We start from the raw sequence: 12663 nt of genomic DNA, 5'->3' as shown, positions 1-12663 counted from the left end.
AACTCGTGATGAGCATGAATCTGATCATGATGCAAAGTAATCATGCCATTGTGTCACCAATCAATTGCTACACCATCTAAATGCAGGGCTGCAAATTTTATGGCATCTTCTACTACCATTGGCCGCAATGTCAAGGTGTCTAGCTTACTCACCCAGGACCGAGCTGTGAACTTACAGCTGCCATCAAAGTTGACCAATGTGAGTTTACTAGTAGCCTGTTTCATCTCCTAGTTCCCATTCCTGGGTCCCCTATCATTACAGTTTCTACCGTGCTCTCTCCTTTGGCTAATGAACCTATCAAAGTAACGCTGATCCTTAACAAGCTGAGGTAGAGCATCCCAGTGATCATGTAAAAGTCAATATTACCTTCCTCCTCTATGTGTGGTTCATTTCTAATGAAATTCAGGCACATGGGCCTATCAAAGGCAAGTGCCGGTGTTATTGACCTGCATGGTATGCCATGAATGCTGCCCTCTTCCAGATCTGGACCAAATCTTCTTTGTCCTGATAATTCCTGTACCACTGCACTCAACTGCTGAAGTACATCAGCTACCCATTCCTGACCTGTAAAAAGTCCACTTAGTAGCTCCCTGGCCTCTAACACTTCATCATATCTCTATCACCCATATTTCAAACCCAGGTTGGCAGGATTTTGGTTCTGATACCACTATGATGAACCCAATTGGTTCAACCCAACTGCTGCTGTACTTTTTGCATTTATTTTTTTTTGTGTGATCTTTTAGAATTAGACAGAAATTGCAGAATGAGGTTTTTTGGTTTTGGAATTCAGTTAGAGTTGTCCAAACAATAACACGTTGAGATTCAAATACAATAATTGAACACTGGAAAACAACTGAGTTGAGGCTTATTTCCAACATACCCGGTGTCCATAGCCTAATTTTATAGAAGCAATAAATCGAAGTGTTGGAAATTACAATTTTGATATAGTTCCAGCAAACAACAAACGTTAAGATCTGCTCTTATTCAAACAGCAGGATGCCCAAGCAGTGGTAGATGACATCAAGGACTGACCAACTGTGCTTTGGGAAAAGAGACCTCCAACCACAGTAAAAAAACAATAGCAATAATTGAATGAGAAACCACAGCAAAATTCAGCCTATAGAAAACCAGATCTGCAATAAAATAGTTCCAATTTGACCTCTGAAATGAAGCCAACCAGCTGCAACAATTCGTCTGATCTTTCTAAAACTGAAAGTCACTATAATCCTGCAGAGTATGCGCTCCAAGGAAGACTCCAAACCCTAGCCACCATAGCAAGGATGAAAGAATGAGAACAAAAATATTAAGTGTGCAAAGAATAATCTTTCCAAGAACAAAAACAGCCCATATAGGGCTGGCGTCCAACATAATTAGGGCTGGAAAGACCTTTTTCACCCTGATTTCGTTTTTCTACTTGGGCACCCAACTTAGGAGAACTTTATTTTGAAGTTATAAAAATTAAAATGACTTAATAAGTCATTTTAATTTTAATTTATTTAAAAAGACTATAGTTGCCTGCAAGAACTTTATAAATATTCATGACTCCCTCAAAACAACTCGAAAACTGAATCCATCAAATGCTGGAGTCCCAGTGAGTCCACCCAGTGAATCCAGAACTAAGTCAAAATAATTCACTTAGTTCTTGAAAAATAGAAAACCCTAAAAAGTTGTCTGGCACTAAATGCAAGGTCTCAATCTCACTCCCCCCGGCCTAGAGTGCGAACATCACACAAAGTCTGACATGTAACATAGAATAACTAAAAGGAACCCTCTTATTTCCATTTATAAATTAATATTGATGAGCCTTGCATATATGCCACACACATTAACTACCATTCCCTGATTCTAGTTATGGTATCTCTCTGTCCCTTGTTTGTCCCCCCGTCCTCCAGGGCAGTGTAACTATGCAATATACCCAAATTTGTGGCTCTTGTATCTACAAGCATTCTCTCAATATTAAACTCAATTAAATAGTAAGAAGGTCAGAAAAAACAGATTTAACCAAACGTGCAGGGCACTCCAAACTTATATTCTTTAATATGAGATCAAAATATCATTTATTACAAATAATGAACATCTTAAAACCTAATTGGTGGTGGCTTAAAACCAGCACAATAACAAGAAAAATATTGTTATTTACCTTGAACTTAAACTCTTTATTAAAAGGTCATAGTAGCATGCATAACAAAACACAAAAAATCTTGTACAATCGCAATAATGAAATTTTTTACCTTGAACTTGAATTCTTTGTCAGAAGGTAAAAATAATGGATACGATTTGAAAATTTTAAGGTATTTAAACCTATAGAGCTGAAAATTTTACAAACTTGAATTCTTTAACGTTCAGTAAAAATAAAAAGTATAATTGTTATACAATTATGTTACTTGGTAACACAATTATGTTACTTGGTAACACAATTATGTTACTTGGTAACACAACGTCATAAATGATGTATCATATAAACACCAAGGCAAACTTGAATCCTTTATCAAACAGTAATAATAGAAAATTGGAATACAAAAATCTTAGGTGCTTCAATCTCAAGACTAAAGTTTACGCCAAACTTGAGTTCTTCATTAAAGAGTTGAGCTAGGAAAAATTTCTGAAAAATGTGGGACCCTAAACCTAAAGAGTTGTGATTTTGAAACAGCATGGAAACAAGAACAAAAAAAATATCCTACACAGAACTTCAATTTTCAACACATGGTAGATAGTAAATATATTTATTAATATTGAGATATCAATCTTGAGTAACTTTATTTACTTCAGCATTTTTTACTTTTGAACCATTTTTATAAAAAACATTATTTTATTTACATTTTTAGTTTATTTGTATTTGAAGAGATAATGTTTTATCTATTTTTCTCAGTGAGAGGAGATTTTCAGCTAGGGCCAATCCAAGTGAGCCCACAAACAGGTGACATCATCCCCAGCATGAATGTACACATCAATATGAATAGTTTGGACCTGCAAGCACAATAACCTAGCATGGGCACAAAACCTATGAGCACACTAGCCCGCTGAAAGTCTGACATCAATGTGACAGTTCAAATCTGCAAGCACATTGGATCAACTAGGACACAATAGCCCAGCAAGGGTTTCAACCTTAGTGGCAACAACAACAATTTGATGCTTTAAAGTTTAACGCATCACTCTATGTCATGAATGGCATTTGAAGAGCCAATTTTTTCTGCTGAGGATTTGCATTAATTTTATTTACTTAAGACTCAAGAGCTGAATTATTTAATTAACATTTTTTATTTAAGAGATATTCTACAATAATCTCAAATAAATTGATTAATAATATTCATAGTTACACCGCCCTGGGGGACGGTGGAACAAGGGGACAAAGGAGCCTTAATTTGGGGATAGTAGGGGAAGGCAAGGGGACGGCAGCAAGAGATGGGAGGGGTATTTTATATATATATATATGGTACTTAAAATGCTAGTTATGAAAATATGTATTGCAATATAAGATATAAAGATGTAAAAGAGTAAATACTTGAACATTGCATTGAATTAGAACATCAAACATTAAACATAAATAGTTGAATTTGCAAATAGTCAACGTCTGGATGTCCCCCATCCTCAATGGAGGTGGCGAAATCTGGTGGCGCTGCCAGGGACGGGGGGACAGAGTCCCCAAGTCCCCGATGCGTTGAAGTCTCCGGGACATGGGGCAAAAGGAGGGGGGGGGGGGGGGGACGCATCCCCGTGTTACTATGATAATATTTGATCATATAGTTTTATCAGGGGAGGGATAAATAAGGGACCTCGTTCTCAACATGAATGTGCAACATTAAAACAAATAGTTGAAACTTGTAAACTCAATAGCCTAGCAGGTGCACAAAACCCATGTGCACACTAGCATCACTCTATGTCATGAATGGCATTTGAAGAGCCAATTTTTTCTGCTGAGGATTTGCATCAATTTTATTTACTTAAGACTCAAGAGCTGAATTATTTAATTAACATTTTATATTTAAGAGATATTCTACAATAATCTCAAATAAATTGTTTAATAATATTCATAGTTACACCGCCCTGGGGGACGGTGGAACAAGGGGACAAAGGAGCCTTAATTTGGGGACAGTAGGGGAAGGCAAGGGGACGGCAACGAGGGACGGGATGGGTGTATATATATATATATATGGTACTTAAAATGCTAGTTAGGAAAATATTTATTGCAATATAAGATATAAAGATGTAAAAGAGTAAATACTTGAACATTGCATTGAATTAGAACATCGAACATTAAACATAAATAGTTGAATCTGCAAATAGTCAACATCTTGATGTCCCCCATCCTCGATGGAGGTGGCGCTGCCGGGGACGGGGGGACGGAGTCCCCAAGTCCCCGGTGCATTGAAGTCTCCGGGACATGGGGCAAAAGGGGGCGGGACGCGTCCCCGTGTTACTATGATAATATTTGATCATATAGTTTTATTAAGGGAGGGACAAATAAGGGACCTCGTTCTCAACATGAATGTGCAACATTAAAACAAATAGTTGAAACTTGTAAACTCAATAGCCTAGCAGGTGCACAAAACCCATGTGCACACTAGCATCACTCTATGTCATGAATGGCATTTGAAGAGCCAATTTTTCTGCTGAGGATTTGCATTAATTTTATTTACTTAAGACTCAAGAGCTGAATTATTTAATTAACATTTTATATTTAAGAAGTATTCTACAATAATCTCAAATAAATTGTTTATAATATTCATAGTTACACCACCCTGGGGGACGGTGGAACAAGGGGACAAAGGAGCCTTAATTTGGGGACAGTAGGGGAAGGCAAGGGGACGGCGGCAGGGGACAGGAGGGGTATATATATATATGGTACTTAAAATGCTAGTTATGAAAATATGTATTGCAATATAAGATATAAAGATGTAAAAGAGTAAATACTTGAACATTGCATTGAATTAGAACATCAAACATTAAACATAAATAGTTGAATTTGCAAATAGTCAACGTCTGGATGTCCCCCATCCTCGATGGAGGTGGCGAAATCTGGTCGCGCTGCCAAGGACGGGGGGACAGAGTCCCCAAGTCCCTGATGCGTTGAAGTCTCCGGGACATGAGGCAAAAGGGGGGGGGGGGGGGACGCATCCCCGTGTTCCTATGATAATATTTGATCATATAGTTTTATCAGGGAAGGGACAAATAAGGGACCTCGTTCTCAACATGAATGTGCAACATTAAAACAAATAGTTGAAACTTGTAAACTCAATAGCCTAGCAGGCGCACAAAACCCATGTGCACACTAGCATCACTCTATGTCATGAATGGCATTTGAAGAGCCAATTTTTTCAGCTGAGGATTTGCATCAATTTTACTTACTTAAGACTCAAGAGCTGAATTATTTAATTAACATTTTATATTTAAGAGATATTCTACAATAATCTCAAATAAATTGTTTAATAATATTCATAGTTACACCGCCCTGGGGGACGGTGGAACAAGGGGACAAAGGAGCCTTAATTTGGGGACAGTAGGGGAAGGCAAGGGGATGGCGGCGAGGGACGGGAGGGGTGTATATATATATATATGGTACTTAAAATGCTAGTTAGGAAAATATTTATTGTAATATAAGATATAAAGATGTAAAAAAGTAAATGCTTGAACATTGCATTGAATTAGAACATCGAACGTTAAACATAAATAGTTGAATCTGCAAATAGTCAACGTCTGGATGTCCCCCATCCTCGATGGAGGTGGCTCTGCCGGGGACAGGGGGACGGAGTCCCCAAGTCCCCGGTGCGTTGAAGTCTCCGGGACATGGGGTAAAAGGGGGGGGGACGCATCCCCGTGTTACTATGATAATATTTGATCATATAGTTTTATTAGGGGAGGGACAAATAAGGGACCTCGTTCTCAACATGAATGTGCAACATTAAAACAAATAGTTGAAACTTGTAAACTCAATAGCCTAGCAGGTGCACAAAACCCATGTGCACACTAGCATCACTCTATGTCATGAATGGCATTTGAAGAGCCAATTTTTTCTGCTGAGGATTTGCATTAATTTTATTTACTTAAGACTCAAGAGCTGAATTATTTAATTAACATTTTATATTTAAGAAGTATTCTACAATAATCTCAAATAAATTGTTTAATAATATTCATAGTTACACCACCCTAGGGGACGGTGGAACAAGGGGACAAAGGAGCCTTAGTTTGGGGACAGTAGGGGAAGGCAAGGGGACGGCGGCGGGGGACAGGAGGGGTATATATATATATATGGTACTTAAAATGCTAGTTATGAAAATATGTATTGCAATATAAGATATAAAGATGTAAAAGAGTAAATACTTGAACATTGCATTGAATTAGAACATCAAACATTAAACATAAATAGTTGAATTTGCAAATAGTCAACATCTGGATGTCCCCCATCCTCGATGGAGGTGGCGAAATCTGGTGGCGCTGCCAGGGACGGGGGGACAGAGTCCCCAAGTCCCCGATGCATTGAAGTCTCTGGGACATGGGGCAAAAGGGGGGGGGGACGCATCCCAGTGTTACTATGATAATATTTGATCATATTGTTTTATCAGGGGAGGGACAAATAAGGAACCTCGTTCTCAACATGAATGTGCAACATTAAAACAAATAGTTGAAACTTGTAAACTCAATAGCCTAGCAGGTGCACAAAACCCATGTGCACACTAGCATCACTCTATGTCATGAATGGCATTTGAAGAGCCAATTTTTTCTGCTGAGGATTTGCATCAATTTTATTTACTTAAGACTCAAGAGCTGAATTATTTAATTAACATTTTATATTTAAGAGATATTCTACAATAATCTCAAATAAATTGTTTAATAATATTCATAGTTACACCGTCCTGGGGGACAGTGGAACAAGGGGACAAAGGAGCCTTAATTTGGGGACAGTAGGGGAAGGCAAGGGGACGGCGGCGAGGGACGGGAGGGGTGTATATATATATATGGTACTTAAAATGCTAGTTAGGAAAATATTTATTGCAATATAAGATATAAAGATGTAAAAGAGTAAATACTTGAACATTGCATTGAATTAGAACATCGAACATTAAACATAAATAGTTGAATTTGCAAATAGTCAACGTCTGGATGTCCCCCATCCTCGATGGAGGTGGCACTGTCGGGGACGGGGGGACGGAGTCCCCAAGTCCCCGGTGCGTTGAAGTCTCCGGGACATGGGGCAAAAGGGGGGGGGGACGAGTCCCCGTGTTACTATGATAATATTTGATCATATAGTTTTATTGGGGGAGAGACAAATAAGGGACCTCGTTCTCAACATGAATGTGCGACATTAAAACAAATAGTTGAAACTTGTAAACTCAATAGCCTAGCAGGTGCACAAAACCCATGTGCACACTAGCATCACTCTATGTCATGAATGGCATTTGAAGAGCCAATTTTTTCTGCTGAGGATTTGCATTAATTTTATTTACTTAAGACTCAAGAGCTGAATTATTTAATTAACATTTTATATTTAAGAAGTATTCTACAATAATCTCAAATAAATTTTTTAATAATATTCATAGTTACACCACCTTGGGGGACGGTGGAACAAGGGGACAAAGGAGCCTTAGTTTGGGGACAGTAGGGGAAGGCAAGGGGACGGCGGCGGGGGACAGGAGGGGTATATATATATATATATGGTACTTAAAATGCTAGTTATGAAAATATGTATTGCAATATAAGATATAAAGATGTAAAAGAGTAAATACTTGAACATTGCATTGAACTAGAACATCGAACATTAAACATAAATAGTTGAATCTGCAAATAGTCAACGTCTGGATGCCCGCCATCCTCGATGGAGGTAGCGCTGCCGAGGACGGGGGGACGGTGTCCCCAACTCCCCAGTGCATTGAAGTCTTCGGGACATGGGGCAAAAGGGGGGCGGGACGCGTCCCCGTGTTACTATGATAATATTTGATCATATAGTTTTATCAAGGGAGGGACAAATAAGGGACCTCATTCTCAACATGAATGTGCAACATTAAAACAAATAGTTGAAACTTGTAAACTCAATAGCCTAGTAGGTGCACAAAACCCATGTGCACACTAGCCCACTAAGAGTTTGGGGCATGAAGTCACCAACATGGGTGCCAACAATTTCAATGCTTTAAAACCACAAGCAAAATAGATTAACTTGGTCACAATACCCACAATTGCAATTTCCTAACAGGGATTTGAACCTTGCTGGCTACAACAATAATGCCAACATTGTGAAATTTAACCATCACTTTATGCCATGAATGGCTAAACATACAATTACAATTATTTTAAAAGTATTGTTTACAAAAGTATGTTGCTATTTATTTTATTTCCAAAAGTATATAATTAATTAATAGACATTATTTTTGGATTAACTGATTAAGGTAAAAATATTTCTTGAGGTGAGGGTACCCAAAACCCCATACAAATAAAAAAGATCAATGAGAAAGAGTCTACCCGGTTTTACAAGGACTGGAAACCTACAGTAACAACATCGAAAAACCAAGTTTTACAAGGACCTGAAACGTACAAGTAGCATTCTAACAAAAAACCAGTTGGAAAGTAAAAACACAGTAAAAGACAACCAACACAGAGGTGCAAAGGTACAGAACTAGAACCAGAAACCCAAACCAATGATCATGACCAGCAAAAGAAAAACAAGAAAACCCTATCAGTAGAGCTCCTCCACAACCTAGTCAAATCTTTGGTGGTATCAGCAATCCTTTGAAGGAGATCCTCAACAATGGAAACAAGGGCAGCTTCAATGGCCCTTTTAGTACTCTGTCTTGTCCTTCTACTAGGGCCACCAATCATTTTGGTATCCATAGGAGAGATCATTTCCTCATTGCTCCTCCTACCCAAACTAACCACCGCCACACATAAACTGGTAGTTATCATGTCCATCTGGTTTCCGCAATCCTTGACCAGTTGCCTAAGGCCAGCTTCATAGGCCATCAATTTCTCAGGAATATTCCCAATTTTCCCTTCAAGCTCAATTCTTTTGTTTCTTTCACTATCCAGATTCTTCTGCAACTCTTTAACGTTTTTCTTTAATGAAATGATTTCATAATAGAGCCATGTATCAACCTGCAGAGTCACATTCGCCTTCATTTTAGCTTTGTCAAGAAACAAAAGCCTTCCACTGAAATTCTTCATACCAGTCTCCCCGTTCACACTCTTCAACTCATGGTGACTAGAATCAATGTGGGTCTCTTCCGGTGTAGCCTCTTCTGGCTTAGATTTTGTGTCCCCAACAAAATACATTTCCTCCTTATCCATCATCTGGGTCGAATCAATAGTATTTTGCTCGTGGATAGTAAGCATTGTATTATCATCCTTCTTGGTTTCCATCTGGGCCCCCTCTTCCTCCACAACTTCATTTGTGGGTGTAATATCTGTCACCTCAAAATCTTTGTCCTTTGAAATCAAAGAATTGTCTAGGTTCTTAATTATGTTGATCAGTTTTCTGGATTAGATTGTGTGGAGATTTTTGTCATCAACGTTTCGAATCACACTACGTGATCCATCATCAGGATGAGAGAGCAGGAGATGTCAAATGAAGTTCTTAATTTCAGGGTTCGGAGAACCCACATTACTCCTTGTCCCACCTGACTTAGCCACATAATGATCCTGACTACTCAAGTACCCATCATTGTTCGAGCTAAAATCTCCACTCTTTGTTTCTCCTTCCTCTTCATTCTCATTCTCTGCTTTCATGGTGCCCTTTTCCTCTACTGAGCTATCTTCTCTAACCCTGAGTTTGTTCTTACTTTTTCTTTCTCCTTTAACTTTCATGTTTTTCTTTTTCTCTGCACTTTCCTTCTCACTAGCCTAGATGTTATCTGACTCAGTATCCATGTCCTTAATCTCCTCAATTTTAACATTGTGCATTTTGTCTTTTTCAATACTAGATTTATCCAAAATCTCCTTCCCAAAAGTCTTCTTTCTTTTACCAGTTAACGGAGAGAGCTTAATAGCATTCTCCCTACAATATTCCTCAATAAGAAGTATCAGTCCTTCATGAAGAACAAGCCTAGAAATCTTTTTCCTATGTGCATTGAGGTTGTTTAACAAGGAATACTTCAAGTAGAATGGAAAAGAAACCATGTCCTTGTATCTGAAGTGATTTAAAAAAACAAAATGAAAATTATGCACTCTTTTAAATCTCCCAACAAGGATGAAATACTTGCGAATGTATGACTAAACATCTTGCCGCAAAACCTTCATTTGGTTAAGATCGAAGAAGTCCCCTTCCTTAACCAGTTTTCTCTCTTCTTTAGGGTTCTTCGGAAAAAATTTCAAGGCAGTATTCGAGATTTTAGTCTCTTTCTTGAATTTTATTCCCCCAACAGAAAGCCCAGTTATTTCTGGGCTAAACTCTTCCGTAATATTCACAAAAACCCCATGCAAAGCCACAACATCCCTAGCCCAGTCTCTAAAAAAAATTTCAGTAACATGGGGTTTGTAGGCATGAAATCTTTCAAGGTAATCAGTAACCTTACCTTTATGAAGAACATTCCAGACCATAGTTTTCTCTTTCCAATGCTTACAGTTCGCTGGCTCTTGCTTCCTTGGCTCACCACCCATTCTGTAACTCACTCCAATCACCAAACTCCTGCAATGAAGAAAGATGTCGCAATAACAGGAAAAGCAATCTGCGTTCACCACACGTTTTATTTGTTTTATATTTTATTTTTTATGTCAACTCTTGATAGCTTTTGATAACACTCTGACACCATTGCACTCCGCCCCTTTGCTATCACTGTAGTTACGTCTTTAAACATAAAATTTAAAAAAAATTCAAGGAACTAACAAATTCAAAGTTCAATTCCCCAGAGTTACAAATACATTAAAATTCTCTATTCTAAATTTGATTTCTTTGGGAAAACTTTAGTGTAAGAAATTCAAAAACTAATAAGAGTACATTCGAACCTCTGTAGTGTGAAGCCAATTCAAATAGAAGAATATATCATTCTACGACCAAAATGTAGGGCACTTGAACCTAATAAACTGTAATTTTGAGATGGCATGGAAAACGAACGATAAAAATATCAGCGCAGAACGTGAATTCTTCAACACTTAGTGAATATAGCAAACAATCATAAAAAATTCTAGGCAATTTCAAAATAATATGACCACAGTTCAATTCCAAACTATCACATGAACATCAAAGTTCTCTAACACCAACTTGAATTCTTTGAAAACCAAAAGTGAAAGAATTTCAAAGCCCAAAAAGGACTGCAGTCGAGCCCACATCAAGACAATAGAACTGTGCTTCTAAAGTTGTTCCCACAAAATTCTCATATGTCTGAAATCAACTGTCTTTTATCTGGAAATAAATAATGGGATATAAAACATCGAAACGGTCTAAAGCCCGAGCTTAAATTCTTCATGAAAAGTCAAAATAGCATAGACGAACCCCATAAGACCTTACAATATATGAACCTAACGTGTGGCGGGTACGATTCCGAGGAATGCTAAGAGATTTAAAAACATTTACGCAGAGACCCCAAAACCCATGATATTTTACACCTTTAATATTTTACACTTTTATCTGGAAATAAATAATGGGATATAAAACATCGAAACGGTCTAAAGCCCGAGCTTAAATTCTTCATGAAAAGTCAAAATAGCATAGACGAACCCCATAAGACCTTACAATATATGAACCTAACGTGTGGCGGGTACGATTCCGAGGAATGCTAAGAGATTTAAAAACATTTACGCAGAGACCCCAAAACCCATGATATTTTACACCTTTAATAGGTTGCGAATTTAAAAAGCTTATGAAAAACCAAGCAGAAGATCGAGAGTTCGAATCCAAAGTACAAGAAAATAAAAATTGTTACCCGGTAAAGCGTTTGGAGAGTAATGGCTGTGCACCATATTGCAGAGTGAGGAGTAAGAGATAAATCCATATCCTGCTCTGGTGCCCCCATTCACTTTCACTCCTAACATTAGATTTCTTCCTCGCCATTGATTTGATCGCCATGAGCCAGGCTCTCCGGAGCTTTTCCTGTGGCGGCTAAATGCACAGAGCCTCAATTGGCTTCACCGTCTTATTTCTGACCCGGTGGAAAATAGGGGCTTTTCAGTTTAATGGAACGGGTCAAGTTAAATATGTAATTTTCGGTCTTCTGTACAAGTTTTCTTGATGCCGTCGCCGCCCATCCTTCCTTCTCTTTTATTTGTCAGCAAGTTATCCTTTCCTATTTGCCTTGCCTTCCTCATCTCCCTTCTCCTTAGGCATCTCAACTAAAGGCTTGGCTTCAGGTTCCTTTTGCTTTGGCATCAAAGGCTACTAGGATTGCCTTTCAAGTTCATTAATTGGGTTTCACTTTACAAAATTTCATTGACTTCTTCAAGGTTAATTAGCTCCATTGGAGGAGTGGGTTAGCACACTTGAGTTTCAATTAAGTATAATATTGAAATTGTTGAAATCATATTATTTTATATTAGGAATTGTATTTAGGTGCATAATGTATGTCTGAAAGAGTTGTAGATGAAAAATTAATAATTTGTGTTTTCATATATTTATGCAACACAAGAAGTGACAACTTTAGATTGACTACAAAATTCACTTACATTAACTTGACATATTATTTAATATTTAAAAGTCGGTCTTGTCCTAAAACTTGTAAGACAATAAAACAAATAAAAATGCATGTC

At 37.9% G+C, this 12663-nt stretch overlaps 1 protein-coding gene across 1 annotated transcript in view; it reads right to left on the bottom strand.

Moving 5' to 3' along the window:
- Positions 1–12335, bottom strand: part of LOC149541885 (Nucleotide-sugar transporter family protein) — a 57744-nt gene extending 45409 nt beyond the window's left edge. The window contains exon 1 of the mRNA XM_089796956.1: positions 11844–12335. Within this exon, the coding sequence (XP_089653082.1) occupies positions 11844–11986 (143 nt within the window). The 5' untranslated portion in view covers positions 11987–12335. The remainder of the gene's footprint in view (positions 1–11843) is intronic.
- Positions 12336–12663: the final 328 nt, after the last annotated feature.

The sequence above is a fragment of the Cupressus sempervirens genome, chromosome 8 (genome assembly GCF_028749045.1).
Source record: "Cupressus sempervirens isolate cs-2001-9-10 chromosome 8, ASM2874904v1, whole genome shotgun sequence".
Taxonomy (NCBI): Eukaryota; Viridiplantae; Streptophyta; class Pinopsida; order Cupressales; family Cupressaceae; genus Cupressus; species Cupressus sempervirens.
This window is presented reverse-complemented; position numbering and strand designations above follow the sequence as displayed.